Source organism: Mesoplodon densirostris, chromosome 4, assembly GCF_025265405.1.
Source record: "Mesoplodon densirostris isolate mMesDen1 chromosome 4, mMesDen1 primary haplotype, whole genome shotgun sequence".
Lineage (NCBI taxonomy): Eukaryota > Metazoa > Chordata > Mammalia > Artiodactyla > Ziphiidae > Mesoplodon > Mesoplodon densirostris.
In genome coordinates this window covers 125,124,400-125,145,056 of record NC_082664.1, presented here as the reverse complement: position 1 = coordinate 125,145,056, position 20,657 = coordinate 125,124,400, and the positions used below count along the sequence as shown (strand labels likewise).

Here is a 20,657-nt window from a genome sequence, read left to right as displayed (position 1 = left end):
CTGTTGTTCCACACTGCCCTTAACCCAGAGATCATCCACCTCAATCTTGAACCCTTCCAGGGATGGGAAGCTCATTACCTATCCTGATAACTTCCTTTTCCATCTCAGGCAGCTCTAACCATTAAGCAAGTCCTTCCTTTTAGGGAGCTCAAATGTGTCTCAGTCTTGTGCTGATTGCTCCTGTAAGGTTCATAGAGAGTGCCATAGCCTCACTAGAACTAGCAGGGAGGAATCCACCAGGATCTGAGCTGGGCTTGAGGGCAAGGGGCAAAGGGCCAGATTTTCAGGTGACCTCTTGGCTGCCACACTGATTTCCCTGTGAGGTCTGGGTGGCTCTTTCAGTCCCAGCCTCAGTGTGGCCTCCTCTCTCTGCAGAATAGGGAGGAGGCTTTTCTGTTCCCTGCCTGCACACCCGTGCATCTGACCTCAGAATGAAGTCAGCCCCTTGGTAAGCACAGGAGGAAAGGTCAGAACTCTGGGGCCTCCAGATGCTCCACTTCGGCCCACAGTGTGTGCTGGTGCCTGATCTGGCCTCCCAGGTCCTCCAGCTGTCTGTCCACCACCCTCCAGAGCAAACACTTGTCACCGGCCAGCTGGCCCCCTCACTGCCGCCAGCCAGGCCAGGTACATGTTCACAAGTTCCCTCTGTCCCTTCCTCCCTATCCTCACCTCCACGATGGGCTGCCCATCCTGTCCTCCACACACCCACACATGCACATCTGTGTATCTGTGTTCTCCACTGTGCACAGCATGGGACACTCATGCAGTAGGGGCCAGTTGGTCAGTCGGTTGGACCCTGTGTCATGGTTGGTGGGTGGTGAGGGGTAGGGAGGGGTACCATTCCATTCTCTAGAACAGGGGCTCTCAAACTTCGGTGTATTTCTGTCTCACTGGGGCAGGGAAGCTGGATTAAAATGCCTCTTTCTGGGTCCCATTCCCAAAATAATGGATTTAGTAGGTCTGGATTGGGACCCAGGAATCAACATTTCTAACAAATGATGTGGGAGGCTGAGAAACCTCCCCCATCCCGGATGATTTTGATACAGGTGATCTGTGGGCCACACACTGAGAAACCTTGCTCCAAAGGCTAATCTGGCATAAGAAAGAGTCTCAGATTTCCAATCAGGAGACCTGTGTTCATGACCTTACTCATTAGCTGTGTGGCCTTGGACAAGTCACTTTACCTCTCTGGGCCTGGTGGTGATGATGATGATGATACTTATAATGATGATGGTGATGATGTATAGGACTAAGAGATTTCTGACGGTGCACTTGTGGGTTAGAAGCCCTAGAGAGAATCAGAGGAGCGTATGATAATGGGTGGTCATTTGCCTTGCTGCACGTAAGGGGCTGTCTTCCTCCCCCGCCCCTCATCATTAGAAGTGTTCTCTCTCTTTGTGAACAACCAGCCTCCTCTGTCTGCACGTCCCATACTAAATTAAGCACAGTTTCTGACACGCAAGAGGCAGCCCAGACATGTTATTGGATGGATGGTCTGCTCTATCACGTGGCACGTCCCTTGAGAGTGAAAGGATCCTCCATCCTTTCTGGAAGGTGGTGTGGACGTGTATACTGAAAGCAGGAAGTGTGTGGATGCCCTCATGCCAGTCTTTGCCCTTGCGGGACTTTATTGAAAGAGTAAGTCCTCCAGCACGGGGCTGGGCACCCGATTCTTGGAGATTCCTTCCCCTCTCCCCGCATCCTGAGGGCAGATGCTGGGCCTTCCTCACCTCCTGCATCCCTGAGACCTCCCTCACGTGCCCAGCTCAGCCCTTCGGGAAGCAGTTCCCGGCCTGACCCTTGTCTCTTCTGGCCCCTCACAGATGTCCTGGCGTCCGCAATACCGCAGCTCCAAGTTCCGGAACGTCTATGGGAAGGTGGCCAACCGGGAGCACTGCTTCGACGGGATCCCCATCACCAAGAATGTGCATGATAACCATTTTTGCGCCGTCAATGCCCGCTTCCTGGCCATTGTCACTGAGAGCGCGGGAGGTGGCTCCTTCCTCGTCATCCCCCTGGAACAGGTAGGCACCCCTACCTCCGTAGGCCTGATTGCAGCCTCGGGTGGAGAGAAGCCCTGCTTGGTCACTGTTGGGCCTGTTGCCCCTGTTTCTCTCTGACCCCCACCTTTTACTTTCTCATTGTGTGTCCAGTGGCTGTGCCTTCCCCAAGGCTTTCCCCAATGGTCACCAGAGCAAGTGTAGGTGGGGGACCTGAGGAATATCCAAGGAGAGAACAAGTACATCCAGGAGACCTGAGATCTGTTCCCAGAACTTCCCCAACTTGGACAAGTCACTTGCTTTGGGGTACATGGGGTTCCCATTAACCCCAAGGGATCGGATCATCTGATCTCCAAGGCCAGACCCAGCTCTACAATTCTGCGTCCTGGGTGTCCCTTTGGTTTGGAGCTGGAGGGGATAAAGACCCAGCATAGTCACATTGGGTGTCTGCAAAAATGACACACTCATTAAAAATAACATTTCAAACTCTTCATTGAGGGACTAGAAATAATTTACTTTCTCCCTCATCCCCCACCTCCTCTCTAAAAGCTTCTTCCCTTCTGTGGCTGCCTTCGAGAATATAGCAAATTAAATGTGCAGAGCCTAGATCACGAAATTTTGAAGCTTTGCCATTCAGGCAGAGTCCCCGGAGGCCCGTGGGAGGTCACGTGCCTCAAGGAAAGTGCTCGCTGTCAGTCCCGCTTGTTTATGGCTGAGCTCTCCCTCCCTGGCCTGACTCATCACTCCCACCCTCCACCAAACACTCGGGGAGAGGAGGAGGTACATGCCCAAGGAAGCCTCGAAACCCTCCGTCAGCTGGTGGTGGAGGATGGATTTTTCCAGTCTCACCTGCCCACAGTGGGGGAGCACAGTTTTGGGAAAGCCTTAGGCCAGACCCTCCCTTCCACTAAAGGGGGCAGCTGCAGTGACAGGGACTCAGAGCCTGATGCACAGAGAGGTCGGAGGAGCTGTGGACTCGGGAGCAGGAAGTCTAGGTTCTATTCGGGCTCTGCCACTCACCAGGAGCGTGACCTCGGGCATGTCACTTACCCCTCTCTACCTTATTTTCTGTAATGGTAAAGTGGGCATCTTGAATCCCCTTCCACCTACATAGCGATGTTGGCATCAAGGAGGGTAATGGACAGAAAGCTCTCTGAGAACCAAACTACATGGTAAAGACGTTTTGGTGCTTTCTTGGAGTGTCATCAGCTCTGCTTGTCAACTTTGCAGATGCCCACAACAGCTCTATCTCATTGGGAAGGATTCTGAAATGTAGCTTGCCTCCCCTCCTGAACCAGGTGGGCTCAGATATCTGTCCACTTGGGAACCAGCTTAGCTCCAGCTGCAGCAGGCAGGCCTACAGGTCCCCAGCAATGCATGGGCTGGTTCTTACTGGGGCTCAAGCCCATTGCCGGTGCCCTGCCATGATCCACTACATGGATTACAAAGGTCAACAGTCAATGCCTCACACCATAACAAAAATTCAATTCCAGATGGATTGAAGATCTAAATATTAAGAAATAAAAAGAAAAGCTGCAAGTGTATTAGAGGGAAATGGAGAGTATTTTTAAAACCATGCAACAAGGAAAGGCTTCCTAAGCCAGATGAGAATCTATAAAACCATAAAGGAAATGATTAATAGATTAGAATAAATTTAGAATAAAAGTTTTAAAGGCAGTTTTTATACTCTAGTGAGACATGTAAGCAAAATTAAAAGGCAAGCCACATAATTGAGGCAAGCCAATATTTGCAATGTATGACAGACAAAAGATGCTTGTCCAGAATAAATAAAGAGTTAAGAAAAATCAATAAGAAAAAGGACCCAATAGAAAATGGGCAAGGGATATGAATAAGCAATCATAGAAGACAAAATATAACTTTTAGCCTACTAAGTAGAAAAAGATTTAAAAGAATCATAATCTTTGGTTTTGCCAAAGATGTCAGAGGGCAGGCACTCACATACACTCTCAGGACATTTGGTATATTTACATCTTACTCTTGGTGAGGTGTAAATGGAGGTAACTTGTTAATATCTATTAACATTTTAAGATGCGTGTCCATTGACCCAGCAATTCCACTTCTAGGAGTCTATTCTACAGAAATACTCTCAAGTATATATTTTTGAAAGTCTGCAGCATTTTTGTACTCAACTTTTTTACAAACATCGATTTTTTATTGTTTCCTACCTACAGAAATAAAATTTCTCTCTCAAATTGCTTAAAGTTTCTAAACTCCTCTCAGTTTCTGTAATGGTACCAAAGAGTTTCATACCATCTGTAGCACTGCTCTAGAATATGATCAGCTTTTATAACCACTTCATAGACAGCAGAGAAAAAAGGACTCTTTACAGGGCGTAAGTCTTGCTCTCTATGGAAACATATGTATCTGTACACGTATATATATATTCAATGTGCACATAGCCTTTCAACTTTATTTGTTCACATCCTGTGATACATTTTGTTTAATTTGATTAATAATGGACTAATAGTGATGGCTCACCCTTCCAGTTGGTTTCTGTTGTTTTCTGTCATTCCAGGAAGTTTTCACTTTATGTAGGTACTCGATGATTTGTGCAGCACTTTTATAGTAGTGAAAATTGGAAGCAACCCATTTCAATAAGGAAATGGATGAACAAATTAGGGCCCATCCACAGAAAGGGGTGCTATGCAGTCACCACAGGTAATGGTGTAGAGTAGTTGTTCTCAAGTGTTCAGCCTCAGAATCACTTTACACTCTTAAACATTTTTGAGAACCCCAAAGAGCTTTTGCTTATATGGCTATATCTATTAATATTTAGCATATTCAAAATAAAAATGAAGGAATTTCAGGGAATTCCCTGGCAGTCCAGTGGTTAGGATTCTGCACTTTCACTGCCGAGGGCCCGTATTCAATCCCTGGTTGGGGAAATAAGATCCCACAAGCCGCAAAAAAGAAAAAAAAAAAAAAAGGAATTTCAAAAATACGCATTTGTTAATTCACCTAATAATAAACCCATTTTACGTACTCCCAAAAAACATATTTTTATGAAAAATAATTATATTTTCCAAAAAAAATGAGAAGAATGACATTTGCAAATCTCTTTAAATTAGGCTGGCTTAATAAAAGATGGCTGGATTTGCATATCTGCGTCTACATTCAGCCTGTTGCAATATCACACATCATACAGCCTCTGGAAAACTCCAGTGTACAGTCCTGAGAGAATGAGTGAAAAGGCAAATAATGTCTTGTATTATTATGAAAATAGTTTTAACCCAACGGACTCCCTGAAAAAGTCTTGGGGATCTCCAAGGATTCCCATACAATACTTTTAGAACCACTGATGCAGGGGAATATTTAATGAGAGAAAAATTTATCACCCACTGTTAACTGAGGGAAAAAAAAGGTAAAATCTGATTAATCCCGTTGAAAAATATCTATCTAGCCATCCACCTATTTGGAAAAGACACCTAATGTTTTTTTTTTTTTTTGGCTGCGTTGGGTCTTGGTTGCTGCACGTAGGCTTTCTTTAGTTGTGGCGAGCGGGGGCTACTCTTTGTTGCGGTGTGCGAGCTTCTCATTGCAGTTGCTTGTCTTGTTGCAGAGCATGGGCTGTAGGTGTGTGGGCTTCAGTAGTTGCAGCACACGGGCTCAGTAGTTGTGGCACACGGAACCAGTTGCTCCGCAGAATGTGGGATCTTCCCAGACCAGGTATCGAACCCGTGACCCCTGCATTGGCAAGCGGATCCTTTTTTTTTTTTTAATGCTTATTTTATTTATTTATTTATTAAAACATCTTTATTGGAGTATAATTGCTTTACAATGGTGTGTTAGTTTCTGCTTTATAACAAAGTGAATCAGTTATACATATACATATGTCCTCATATCTCTTCCCTCTGGCATCTTCCTCCCTATCCCACCGCTCTAGGTGGTCACAAAGCACAGAGCTGATCTCCCTGTGCTATGTGGCTGCTTCCCACTAGCTATCTATTTTACGTTTGATAGTGTATATATGTCCATGCCACTCTCTCACTTTGTCCCAGCTTACCTTTCCCCCTCCCCGTATCCTTAAGTCCATTCTCTACTAGGTCTGTATCTTTATTCTCGTCTTGCCCCTAGGTTCTTCATAACCATTTTTTTTTTAGATTCCATATATATGTGTTAGCATACGGTATTCATTTTTTTCTTTCTGACTTACTTCACTCTGTAGGACAGACTCTAGATCCAACCACCTCACTACAAATAACTCAATTTCGTTTCCTTTTATGGCTGAGTAACATTCCATTGTAGATATGTGCCACATCTTCTTTATCCATTCATCTGTTGATGGACACTTAGATTGCTTCCATGTCCTGGCTATTGTAAATAGTGCTGCAATGAACATTTTGGTACATGACTCTTTTTGAATTATGGTTTTCTCAGGGTATATGCCCAGTAGTGTGATTGCTGGGTCATATGGTAGTTCTATTTGTAGTTTTTTAAGGAACCTCCATACTGTTCTCCATAGTGGCTGTATCAATTTACATTCCCACTAACAGTGAGGGAAGGCTGCCTTTTCTCCACACCCTCTCCAGCATTTATTGTTTGTAGATTTTTTGATGATGGCCATTCTGACTGGTGTGAGATGATATCTCATTGTAGTTTTGATTTGCATTTCTCTAATGATTAATGATGTTGAGCATTCTTTCATGTGTTTGTTGGCAATCTGTATATCTTCTTTGGAGAAATGTCTATTTAGGTCTTCTGCCCATTTTTGGATTAGGTTGTTTGTTTTTTTGATATTGAGCTGCATGAGCTGCTTGTAAATTTTGGAGATTAATCCTTTGTCAGTTGCTTCATTTGCAAATATTTTCTCCCATTCTGAGGGTTGTCTTTTCGTCTTGTTTATGGTTTCCTTTGCTGTGCAAAAGCTTTTAACTTTCATTAAGTCCCATTTGTTTATTTTTGTTTTTATTTCCATTTCCCTAGGAGGTGGATCAAAAAGGATCTTGCTGTGATTTATATCATAGAGTGTTCTGCCTCTGTTTTCCTCTAAGAGTTTGATAGTGTCTGGCCTTACATTTAGGTCTTTAATCCGTTTTGAGTTTATTTTTGTGTATGGTGTTAGGGAGTGTTCTAATTTCATTCTTTTACATGTAGCTGTCCAGTTTTCCTAACACCACTTATTGAAGAGGCTGTCTTTTCTCCACTATATATTCTTGCCTCCTTTGTCAAAGATAAGGTGACCATATGTGTGTGGGGTTATCTCTGGGCTTTCTATCCTGTTCCGTTGATCTATCTTTCTGTTTTTGTGCCAGTACCATACTGTCTTGATTACTGTAGCTTTATAGTATAGTCTGAAGTCAGGGAGACTGATTCCTCCAGCTCCGTTTTTCTTTCTCAAGATTGCTTTGGCTATTCGGGGTCTTTTGTGTTTCCATACAAATTGTGAAATTTTTTGTTCTAGTTCTGTGAAAAATGCCAGTGTAGTTTGATAGGGATTGCAATGAATCTGTAGATTGCTTTGGGTAGTATAGTCATTTTCACAATGTTGATTCTTCCAATTCAAGGACATGGTATATCTCTCCATCTGTTTGTATCATCTTTAATTTCTTTCATCAGTGTCTTATAATTTTCTGCATACAGGTCTTTTGTCTCCTTAGGTAGGTTTATTCCTAGATACTTTATTCTTTTTGTTGCAGTGGTAAATGGGAGTGTTTTCTTAATTTCACTTTCAGATTTTTCATCATTAGTGTATAGGAATGCCAGATTTCTGTGCATTAATTTTGTATCCTGCTACTTTACCAAATTCATTGATTAGCTCTAGTAGGTTTTTTTTTTTTTTTTTCTTTTGCGGTACGCGGGGCTCTCACTGCTGTGGCCTCTCCCGTTGCGGAGCACAGGCTCTGGACGCGCGGGCTCAGCGACCATGGGTCACGGGCCTAGCCGTTCCGCGGCATGTGGGATCTTCCTGGACCGGGGCATGAACCCGTGTCCCCCGCATCGGCAGGCAGACTCTCAACCACTGCGCCACCAGGGAAGCCCCCTCTAGTAGTTTTCTGGTAGCATCTTTAGGATTCTCTATGTATAGTATCATGTCATCTGCAAACAGTGACAGCTTTACTTCTTCTTTTACAATTTGGATTCCTTTTATTTCCTTTTCTTCTCTGAAGCTGTGGCTAGAACTTCCAAAACTATGTTGAATAATAGTGGTGAGAGTGGGCAACCTTGTCTTTTTCCTGATCTTAGTGGAAATGTTTTCAGTTTTTCACCATTGAGAACGATGTTGGCTGTGGGTTTGTCATATATGGCCCTTATTATGTTGAGGTAAGTTCCCTCTATGCCTACTTTCTGGAGTGTTTTTATCATAAATAGGTGTTGTATTTTGTCGAAAGCTTTTTCTGCATTTATTGAGATGATCATATGGTTTTAATCCTTCAATTTGTTAATATGGTGTATCACATTGATTGATTTGCGTATATTGAAGAATCCAGAATTGCATCCCTGGGATAAACCCCACTTGATCATGGTGTATGATCCTTTTAATGTGCTGCTGGATTCTGTTTGCTAGTATTTTGTTGAGGGTTTTTGCATCTATGTTCATCAGTGATATTTGCCTGTAGTTTTCTTTCTTTGTGACATCTTTGTCTGGTTTTGGTATCAGGGTGATGGTGGCCTCGTAAAATGAGTTTGGGAGTGTTCCTCCCTCTGCTATATTTTGGAAGAGTTTGAGAAGGATAGGTGTTAGCTTTTCTCTAAATGTTTGATAGAATTCGGCAGGCGGATTCTTAACCACTGCGCCACCAGGGAAGTCCCACACTTAATGTTAAAAGTGGTTATCTCTGAGTATTGGGATCATGAGCGCTCTTTGATTTTCTTCTTTTTCTTTAACTATATTATCTAAAATTTTTTTAGATGAACACTTAATGTTTTATACTTTAGAAAAAAAAAGAAAAAGCAATTTGTTGACGTGAAGAGAGAACCTGTGAGGTTTCAGAGAACACATAACCCAGAGTAGGGGCTCAGTTCAGCACTCATTTGATGTATGTGACAAATGTTTCCTTCCAGAGGAACACGTGCTTCTGAGCTGGCTGGAGAAAATGCTAGCAAGATACAAGTACCCAGAGTGAGGGTGAAGGGCTGGAGGGTAGGGGCAAGGCAGCTCCTGGATCTGAACAGTTCCTTTAGTCTGAGGCAGGACCCTGATGTCTGAGACTCTGTGGAACAGGGTCCTGCCCCCAGTGAGGGGCTGCTTAGGAATCAGGCCGACTCTTGCCTTCCCCTGCTGCCTCGGCCAAGGCTGCCAGGCTTCTGCCCTCTGTGGTCAGGGCTGAGCACACTGTTGTGGGCTGGCTGGTCTTGGGGATAGAGAGGGGCAGCAACAAACAGCAATAACAATAATGCCAAGTTCAGGACCCTCATTGTCTGTCAGCAGGAGAGATGAACTGTTCCATGTTGGTCGGTTTTCTAGGAAGAAGGTTATATTATTTTAGCTCCAGTTTTTTTTTTTTCCCCCTCCATTTAGATAGAAATCTCTCTAAAAACAGTTTCCTGTATTATTCAACACAAACACAGGAAAGATTTTGGCCGTATCTTGGTGAGTCCTAATCATTACTTAGAGCGTTACTCATGAGCTGTGAACTCATGGTGGCACACTTTTGTGCCTGCACTGCTTGGGTCCAGACTCTTTTTCCTGAGCAACCAGAAGGCCACAGAACACTGTCTGCTTTTGTAGTTCTTTTCTGAATTTTTGGCCATCTACTGTCAAATGTCCTTCCCATTCCTTTCTTGCTTCTCTGAGAGGTTTGGGGCAGATGAGAATAGCAAGCCTGGCACCCCCAAATCCATGCCCTGAGGCCGAGCCTGAGGCTGCCTTTTCCAAGAGCTTTTCTTCCTTTGTTCAGTTTCCCTTAAAGCCAGCTTGCCTGAGACTTCAATATTTGTGATTAAAAGCTTTTCCGCAGGGTAGGAAGCATGCCCACAACAACTACAAGCAATGATGATGCCTTGCCTTTGTACAGCAATCCAGTCCAAGAAACTCCATCTTCATCAGTCCTCTTGGGGCATTTGGTAGAACCATCCCCATTTTACAGCTGGGGATACAGGCTGTAGAGCCGCCAGCAACCAGTTCACTTATTTCTGAACCCGCGACTCTTTCCACTGCCCGTGACGCTGGGGGATGGATAAGTTCTGGCCGGGCCAGCAGATCTCGAAGGAGTGGATTTGTCTTTCCTGGGGCTCTTGTTCAGGCTGCTGTTGTGAAGGCCCGAGCCGCTTTTTTCCCTGGTTAACATTCAGCCGCCAGCTCTCTCCTCTCTGGAGTGGAATGTTAAGCTGCAGATGGGGGAGCAATCAGCACCCTGATTGCCTGGCACAGCTGGAGGGGCCTTATGAATATTCCAGAGACCAGGCGCGGTGCCCAGAGGCCTGATTAATGACTTGGGCCTCCCCAGGTACACGGCCCCTTTCCTGCTGCACTCCATCAGGGCCGCCTGCCTGCCGCGTCCACATCCAGGCCACAAGAAGGCCGAAGCTGGAAGCCGAGCCTGGCATGCCTAAGCTTTAGCCAGCTACCTACTACCTCCCTGGCACCTGGGAGAAAGGAAAGAAACCTGGCGTGGACATCAGGGGTCTGGGTTTTCCCCGTCACCCAGCAGTCCTCAGCCCTGGTTGTCCACTAGAATCACCTGGGGAGCTTTTGAGGGTCTAACATACCAGCTCTTTTTGAATTTTACCTCAAGTCCCATGATGAAAGTACAGTTATTTCTCCCATTTTATAGATGAAAAAACAGAGCCTTGGAGAAGTCAAGTGACTCCTTGGAGACTGTACAGCACACAAGTGGCAGAATTTAAGGCCAGGGCTCCCCCAGCCACATGCCAGCCCACTTTACAGAGGGTTAGGGAGAGGCGTGTCTCCAGATGTGCCTTGTATTATTATTACTGTCATTTGAATGTCTCCACATGTCCAAGGGTTTCCTTGAACATTAAGTCAGCCAGTACTTTATGAGCTCCTGTGATGTGCTGATGCCTCATGTGTCCATCTTTTCTGGAAGCCATGAGAGCAGATATTTCCTAGATGGTGGGGAAGCTTCCTCTCTGAAGGGCGGAAGCAACAATTTTAGTCAGCAAGGAGAGGTGAGGGAAGGCGTCCTGGAACAGGGGACCACACAAGAGAACGTTACTCCTTCAGTCATGGGGCGTGCGCTGGGCACCCAGCCCTGTGCCAGGCACTGGGGACCCAAGTAGCATCAGACCTTGTCTCTGAAATGTGCAAGGGGCATCCCATTGGTGGGCCAGGCAGCTGGGAGTTCCCTATAGGGTCCTGCCCATGTCTTGTTCAAGGAACCAACTCCATGGTGCATGGAGGGAGCTATGGAACAGGTCCATCTTAACTGCTTCCTGCCAGCAGTTCACAATGATGGGCATTATTGCATTCTCCAGAAACTGGAGTCCCTGGTTAATTTACGTTCAGATTTAGCTTCATATAATGCAAATAACCCAATTCTGAGATTGGGATGCTGGACTTGGTCTACAGAGAGGGGTCACTCCTACTCCCTGTGTAAGCCTTATGGTCTCCACTTTCCCCCCTTCATGTCTGCTTAGTCTCAACAACCTGGTATTGAAGCATTTACCCCTGGGTCTTGGGGCTGGGATGCTGTATTGTCCTCTCCCAACCCAATCAATGGGCCTCCTCTTGCTTCTTCCCCTGTCTGTGGTATTCAAGGGTAGAGGCCTAACCAGGGCTGAGCAGTTGCTCCTGGTCTCCCCAGCCCTGCAGGGGTGGGTGGTGGAGCTGGGCTCCAGCAGAAATGGTAGCAAAATTCCACAAGGCATCTCAGTAAGGAGAGCAGAGCCCTGGAGCAGGAGAGCAGCACAGGATGGGGCTAAGAGATCAGGCTCTAAAAGCAAGCAGACCTTGCTGGAATCTCTGCCTTGTCACTTAGTTACTGTGTGACCTTGGGTGAGTCACTTAACCTTCCTGTGCCCTAGTTTTCCTATCTGCAAAATGATGGGGTTGGACCACGTGATCTCTAGAGTTCAATTTAGCTCTCACAATTCGGTTCCCTTCTGACATCATCTTATGCAAATAGGTCCTCATTCGTGTGCTGGTAGGCACTGTGAAGAGTATAAGAATGGCTCCTTCTCGGGCTTCCCTGGTGGCGCAGTGGTTGAGAGTCTGCCTGCCGATGCAAGGGACATGGGTTCGTGTCCCGGTCCGGGAAGATCCCACATGCTGCGGAGCAGCTGGGCCTGTGAGCCATGGCCGCTGAGCCTGCGCGTCCGGAGCCTGTGCTCTGCAACGGGAGAGGCCACAGCAGTGAGAGGCCCGCGTACCGCAAAAAAAAAAAAAAAAGAATGGCTCCTTCTCATCCCTCAAGGCCCAACTCAGATGAGGCCAGCTCCATGAAGCTTTCCCCATCCCAATACCCATCCGAGGCATTTTGTGTCATCGCTTAGAGTGCTGTCTATATGCTTACTTCTTTTCTAGGTGGTTAGTCCATCCATCTGTCCATCCACACACCCACTCATCCATCCATCTATCCAGCTATCCATCCCCTCACCTATCCATCCATCTACCCACCTACCCACTCACTCACCCATCCATCTTATAAATGTTTATTGAATACCTGCTCTTTCAATCGCAGTTCTAGAATTGGGGATGCCGCAGTAAATAAGACCAATCTCCATCTGCATGGAGCTTGCAGTCCAGTTAGCTGCCTTGATTAGACTGAGAGTCCCTGAGAGTGGGGACATGTCTGATTTGTACAGGGCCTGCACAGAGTAGGTGCTCAGCAGCTGGGCACTGGGCTGACATGAGGCCAGGTCCCAGAGGCACCGTGCCACATCTACCCAGCCAGAGTTTTCTCTTTGCTGGTCCTGGGAGCCCCTCCCCTCCAGGCTCCAGGGACAATGTGGTATCCTACAGGGGCTTCCTGGACTGAAGGGGGGCTGCACCCTCCCCTTAAAGCCCTTAGAACAGTATTGCCCTACCTAGCTGCTCTGGAACAAACCCGGATGTTGGCAGACCTGTTAGCTCCATGACTCACAGTACGTTTGAGGCCTAATATTAAAAGGAGGAGGGGAAAAGTGCCCAGCTCAGTGCTGAAGACTGTAATCAAACCAGGCTTCTTTGCTCACCCAGAGCCTTAGCTTCCACTCCAGATTTCTGTAACACTCCCTCCCCATCACTCCCCACAGTCAGCACTGGGCCTCTCAATCCTCTCTCCCATAAAAAAGTCCCAGATCATTATCCCTGCTCCCCTCTGCAGAGAGGTCTCCCCTCTCCCGAGGAATTCAGAGAGCCTTTTCCAAATCCATTTTTCAGATCTTCCCTCAATCGTTCTTTGTTCTTCAAGCTGCCTTCTGCTTGGTGCAATTTGCATCTCAAAGCCTGTGACAGCATGCGTGTATATATATACAGTAAGTGACTTTGGGAAAGGGGGAGAAGGCACTGGAAAGAGAGAGAAGTCTCAACTGCATTGCGTTTGTCTGAGGCCTGAGATTGACAGCCTTGCTTGGTGTTCTTCCCTTTTTTGGAAGAACATTTTCTTATATTTGAAAAAATGAAGGCAAGCTTCTCAGCAGAAGGGGAAGTGTCACCCCCTGGTTTTATTCCTCGGTTATGGGATGAGGTGCTGTCTCTGGATTGGAGGTACATGGGCCAGGGATACAGCCTGGCTGGTAGGTATCCTGGGGAGTCCAAGAGTCCATCCCTCTGCCTCAGGGCCCGGGCCTCTGCTAGCTTCATTCTTCTCTTTCCTAACAGAGCCAGTGAATCTGGAAGTAACAGGGCCTGGTCCCCTAGGACTGTGAACCCCGGCCATGCGCCCTCCCTCTGACCGCAGGTACCATCCTGGCTTCCAAACCAGCTTGACCGTTAGCTTGCTCTGCTCCCCATCTTCCCTCTAACGGAGACCCCGGCACCTTCAGAAATCAAAGCTCCGTCCCTTAACTGGAAACCCCTGGGCATGTAACCTCTCTGTGCCTCACTTTCTGTTTGTGAAATAATAATGGTACTTGTTTCCCAGGTGCTGCGATGATTAAATAAGGTGCTGTATCAAGCACTTAGCACATAACCTGGCATGGAGTGTGTGCTCGGTAGCTAGAAACTATCGTGATGCCGAGGGCTTTGCCCATCCCCTCCCCTTCCTCAGTCCACTCAGGCCCAGAAATAGCCCTTGGGCACCTGCGCCCACAGTCAGCAAGCGGGGAGGCTTGTCTTTGGCCTTCCTACCAGACAACCCCCTGAGCATTCCTAACAGTGAGCTGCCACCCTGCCCTAGGAAGGCGCCCAGAGCCCTCCAGAGGGGCACACGGATGTAATGTACCAGGCTGAGTACCCGGAGGAAGGGAATTAGGGGAGGGGACTTGCCCGCTTTGGGGCCCAATCATGTACCTCTAAGTCAGCCTGCCTGCTTGTCTGGAGGCCTCCTCTCTGCCAGGGTTAAAAGAGATAAGGCATGCATATCGTGTCTGGTATACAGCCAGTGCTCAATAAACCTGCTCTGTACTGCTTCTATTATTACAACTACTATAATAAGCTCCAGGTTGGTGGTGGGGAAGGGAACTGGGAACAGGGGCTCTCTGGAATCCAGCTGGCTCGGATGCGAGGCACAGGCCTGTTGGGTGGGCATGGGTGTGAGATTCTGTGCCCTGAGCCTGAAGCCACATGATCCTCACAGCCCACGCCCACCCCTCCAATGCCCCAATTCCAGTCTTACATGGTCACTATTCCAAGCACCTTGCTGTACCCAGGAGAAATCCTGGCCCCAAGGAGAAGGGTCTTATCCAACTCTCTACAGCATGCGTGAACGCCTTCAGTGCCCTTACCCAGGAATCCTTGCACTCAGCTGCTCCTGAGTCCAGCATCAGACCTACTGAGGTGTTGGTGATGACAGTGGCTTCCTTTACCAGGGGATTTTTCACTTGGTTACGGTTGCGATGAGTTTTAAGGAGACCACACGCTTGAGACCCAAAGGATTGTGTTGCTAACAGTGCAATTTCACAGACAGCAGGGGGAGCTGTCCACACAGGGCAGCCATCCCCTGCTCTGTCCTGTCAGGCCTGAGGCTGTAGTTTCAGAAGCTCCCTCCTCCTTGGTCCATGGACTCCCACACTTCAGGGAGCAGAAGTGGTGGAGGGTTCAGGAGGGGCACAGGAAGTGGAACTAAGGTGGACTAGCTTGAAGCAGAGCATCTCCTTGGGGGCCAGTGGGGCCCTGAGGCCTTGGCCAAGACCCCTACTATTTGGTCATCTTTTGGCAGCTTCCAGAACAATGAGTATGTGTTAGCCTCAGAAACTCCAGGTCTGATTTAGTCCTTAGGCAGTTTCCTGTTCAGGATAGCTTTCCTCAAGTCCCTCCCCAACCTCAATCCCCATCCCAAGGCTCTTAAAGGGCCAGGCCACCTTGATTGGGAGGTAGGATGGGGTGAGATAGGTCACAGCACTCAGCCTCTTAAGACAAGAGACTGCTGGGTGGCATCAGCTAGCATGATGCTAGCCTGTCCTCCCCACTTTCCATTGTATTCAGCCAAGACCTTGATTTTAGTTACTAAGCAACCTATGCCTAAGTTTCCAAGTGGGTCATCCCTCAAGAGAACACCAGAGGGGGAAGGTATGGGTGGCAGTGCTTAGAACTCTGCATTTTATAGATGGAGACACTGAGGCCCAGAGAGGTCAATGGACTTGGTCAAGGTTGCACAGCTAGTTACAGCCCCATGTGTCAGATGATCAGTTCGGGCAGCAGGCCCTCAGGATCCCATTCCTCCACCACCACCGCCACCAAGAGAAGCACCCAGGCAGTAGCAGCAACACCTTAGGGACTTTTTGTGAGAGGCTCCCATCTACCCAGACAGGGAAGCCATATGCCCAATGAGGAGGCATGAAGGCTCTGGCCTTGGTCTATCTGGATTCAAGTCCCAGCTCTACCATTTACTAGCCATGTACTTTGAGCAAGTGACCTAACTCTTCTGTGCCTCTGTTTTCTCATCTGCAAAATGGGAGAAATACTAGTCTCAACCCCAAGGGCGTTCTGAGGATTCAGTGAGGTGTTACATAAAGCCTGGAAGGATGCCTGTCACAGAGCAAGCCTCTCTCTGTGTGTGGGCTTCCCCACTTGGGACACCAGCCAGCCCTGCCCCCACCCCCAGGCTTACTCCTTTATCTCAAGGGAGTTCAGCCTCAATTTTATCAGTCTTATGAGGTTATAGATCTAGTACAAAAGTTTTCAAACTTTAATTTTCAACCCTGGAACAATTTGTTCAAATAAAACAGGTTCTTAACTTCTGAGGGCAGTAGGCGTAGTTTAGAAAAGCTTATGGACCCATTTACATAACAAAGTTTTTAAGTACATAAAATAAAATATACAGGATTACAAAGGAAACCCATTACGTTGAAATTTAGTTATCAAAATATATACCAGAATTGTGATATAGTAGTCAGTGTGCTTTTATATTAATGCATTAAATAACATGATCAAGTAGACAGCATAATCAGTACTGTAATTTCAAAGCAGTGATGAGCATAAACAATATTGGAGATAGCAGTAACAGGGTAAGGAGATCTGAAAATATCTATGATGTCTATTGATGAAAAAGTTACAGGTGCAGCTAATGCTTCTGTGGTCTGTTACTTCATTTATAAACAGAGGACATACTAATTTTCATTTAGAAGCTAGTGAAAATATAGATGTGATTTTCCTCCTAGCCAAGCTCATAGACCTCTTAAAGGGTCTATGGACCCAGGTTGAAGACCGCTGAAATAAAACTGCAGGCAGATTATAATTGTCTGAAATCAAGACAAGCAGAACTGCTCTGGTGGAAGCTTGGTGTGGAGGGTGCAATGCAACCTGCCTGAGCACCCCTGTGAGGCACCCCAAATCCTACGCTTTGCTGGCAGTGGGGAAGCCTGACTTCTCTGCCTGGTTCTTTGGAACCTTGGGCAAGTCCCATTGCCTTTCTGGGCCTCAGTTTCCCCATCTGTGAAATGAGATGTCGAACCCATTGTCGTTTGAGGTCTTTCTGTCCAGCTCTCACGTTCTGGTAGTCTGTGTTTCTCCTCCCCCTGGAGACAAAGGCCTCAGAAGCATGTGTCTGCAGGAGCCCTGGACCAGGGAGAGCGAACAGCTGGGGCCAGGCTGGCCAGCTCCCAATTGTTCAAGAGAGGAGGAGGAGGATATGCATGGTTCTCTCCAAAGTGACAGCTGGGTGAGCCTGGCTGGGGGCTTCATCCTCGCCTGCCATCTGTGCCTCCTTCCTGCAGTCGGTGGAGGGGTGGGGGTGGGAGGGGTGGGGGGGATGGGGAGGCGGCAGTTGGGAGTTGTGGATGGGGCCCCAGGCCAAATAGCAACCTGGGTGGGAGGGGGAGGGGCTGCCTGAGAAAGAGCCAGGGAAGAGCCCGGTTGCTTGCTCTTGGGTGCTTAACTCTTTCCATCCTCCCTTTTCCCACCGTCTCTTCCAGAGTTCTGGAGAGGGGAGGCTACACAGCCGTGGTCCCAGTAGGCTACGTCATGGCTGTGTGACCTTGGACAAGTTACTTAACCTTTCTGAGCTTTACTTTCCTCCTCTGTCTAATAGACAGAATTCCTAAGACTCCTCATTGGGATGGGAACAAAGTTTAAAGAACACAGGGTAGATCAAGTACCCCAACACAGTCCTGACAGTGGTAGGCACTTCCCTGTGGGCTCAGTGCTACCAGCCATCCCAGAGGGCTTGCACCTGAGACAGTGAAAGCCCCTGCTGCTTGGAATGTAACACTGAGGCTGTGGTGAGGCTGGACATAAAGGTCTCTAAGTGCTGTCGCCTCCCCAGGCATGAGAGACTTGACTTTCCCTCCTCCACACCTTTGCTCTAGCTCTTCCCCACTCTGGGTGGCCCTTTCTCACCAATATTCACATACAGAAAATCTTCCCTACTTAGAATAACGTCTATTTACAGGTATTTCTTTTCAGATAGGTAAAAATCTTCATATAGTTTAAACTTCAAAAGCAAAGGACATACAATGAAAAGCGTGCCTCTCATACTTAGCTTCCACTTACTCAGTTTGTCTACCAGGAGGCAACCAGTGCTCAGTTTCTCAAATGTCTTTCCTGAAATATGTATATATATTCGCACACACATATTCCTTTTTACACAATGACAGCACAGTACTTATGTTGTTCTCTATGTATCTTGCTTTTTTGTGTGTAATTATATATATTGGAGATCTTTCCACATCAAATACAGAAAGTTTCCTCATCCATTTTTACAGCTACACAGTGTTCCCTTGTTTGGACACACCATCATTTGTTGAGCCACATATTGCCCGCTGATGAGTATCTAGATTGTTTCCGAACTTCACTATCACAAACAGTGCTGCAGAGAAGAATTGTGGACATGCCTTGTTTCATATATCTGTAGAATAAATTCCTAGAAGTTGAACTGATGGTTCTAGAGGTATGTACTTTCTCCCAGGAAACACACACACACACACACACACACACACACACACACACACACAGGAGAATTTCTTCCTGACATTGTAGTAGGCAAAGATTGTTCAGTAGGACACAAAAAACAATAATTATAAAAACAACTGATAAATTGGACCTTATCAAAATTAAAAAACATTTGCTCATCAAAAGATACCATGAAGAAAGCGAAAAGGCAAACCACAGACACAGGGGCAATGTTTGCAATGCATATACCTGAGGAATTTAAAAATGGTAAAAAAAAAAGGGGCGGGTGCAAGACTTAAATGGGCATTGCATGAAAGTGGACCTCCAAATGGCCAATAAGCCTATGAAAAGGTACTACTTTCTCAGAGTAGTTTTAATTAGCATATTTTTATCAAGACTGAGGCTGAAAACTCTTTATTTGTTTAACACCTATTTGCACTTCATTTTTGTATAAATTGTTTATCTCCATGCAGTGCCCGTTGTTGCTCACTAGGAAAATGCAAATCAAAACAATGAGTTATATTACTGTACACCCACCAGAATGGCCAAAATTTGAAAGACTGACAATGTTAAGTGTTGATGAGGAGCAACTGGAACTCTCATACTTTGCTGGTGGGAGTGTAAAATGTTACAGCCACTTTGGAAAACTGTTCTGCAGTGTCTAATAAAGTTAAGCAAATGTCCATCCTATGACCAAGCAATCCCATTCATAGGCTTATACCCAAGAAAAATGAGTACATATATCCACAAAAAAAAGAAGACTTGTAGAAGAATGTCCATAGCAGCTTTTTTCATAATAGCCCTAAACTAGAAACAACCCAAACCTCCCTCAGCCGGATAAACAAATTGTGAAAGATTTATAAAATAAAACAGTACACAGCAGTAAAAAAGAATAACTCCTAATACCCACAGCAGCAATGATAGATCTTTAAAACATGTTGAGCAGAAGAAGCCAGACACAAAACAGTACACACTGTATGATTTCATTTATGCAAAGTTCAGAAATAGGCAAAATTGATCTGTGATGTTGGAAATCAGACTAGTGGTTGCATTTTGAGTTGGCATGAGGAAACTTTTAGGGTGATAGAAGTCTTGATTGCAGTAGTAGTTACGTGAGTATGTACTTACGTACAAATTTAAGAAGTTATATAGCTGAGATCTCAGTATTTTATTGGATATAAATATACCATAGTTAAAATTTTCAGGTTGGGGGGAAAAGGTATGTGCTTTTGAAATTTTGATAGACATTGACAAAATTGTCTTTCACTGAGGTTGTAACAATTTATATTCTCACCAGCAAAGTATACATTTCCCTACCCCCTTGAAAATGGAATATTACCATACTTTAAAAATTTTTGCCAAGATGGTGAGTGGGAAACTTTCTCAGAGTAGCTTCAATGAATATCTTATCAAAAACGAGGTTGATATATCTTTATACATTTAAAATCTATTTGCATTTCCTCTTTGTGTGAATTGTCTATCCATATCCTTTACCCATTTTTTCTATAGGATGACTGATTCCTTTCTTATTGATTTTAAAAGTTCTTTATATATTAGGGAAATTAGCCCCTTTTTTTAGGATCTGAGTTGCAAATATATCTTTCAAATGGCGCTTTTTGCACTGGAGATTTCCTCTTTGAAATTTCAAGAAGTCTAATTTACCAGTCTTTTGTCTTTTCTGGATCTTGGACCATGGTTAGAAAGTCCTTTCCTTCTCTGAGGTTATAAAGTAGTCTTCCTACCAGGCCTTCCAATACTTTGATAATTTCATTTTTATATTTAAATCTTTGCTTCATTTGAAGTTTATCTTGGTGTAAAGTATGAGGTATACATTCAACTTAATTTTTTTCCAGGTGGTTATCCAGTTGTCTTGATACCGCTTAATGAAAAATCCATCTTTCCTCTGCTGATTTGAAATGCAGTTTTTACTACACTCTACATTTCTGCATGTATTTGGGTTTATTTATGGACTGTCCATTCTTTTCTACAGATCTGTCTCTGTATTCATGTACCAGTACCACAATGCTGTGTTATTAAGGCTTTATAATGTGTTTTAATATTAGTAAGGCTAGTCATCATTCATCATGATCTTTTCTCAAATGTTAGCTGACCCTTCTTGCCTGTTTATTTTAGTATTTAATTTTGGAATCTGCTTATATAGATACAAAAAACCCTCTTATTTTTATGAGGACTATGTTCAATTCATAGAATAAATTAAAGAGAGTGGACAGCCTTATAATGTTGAGTTCATCTATGAACATAGTTTA

At 45.6% G+C, this 20,657-nt stretch overlaps 1 protein-coding gene across 1 annotated transcript in view; it reads left to right on the top strand.

Annotated features, from left to right (window-relative positions):
• Positions 1 to 20,657, top strand: part of CORO2B (coronin 2B) — a 135,187-nt gene that overhangs the window by 64,597 nt on the left and 49,933 nt on the right. Inside the window, exon 2 of the mRNA XM_060095203.1 lies at positions 1,824 to 2,024. Within this exon, the coding sequence (XP_059951186.1) occupies positions 1,824 to 2,024 (201 nt within the window). The remainder of the gene's footprint in view (positions 1 to 1,823; positions 2,025 to 20,657) is intronic.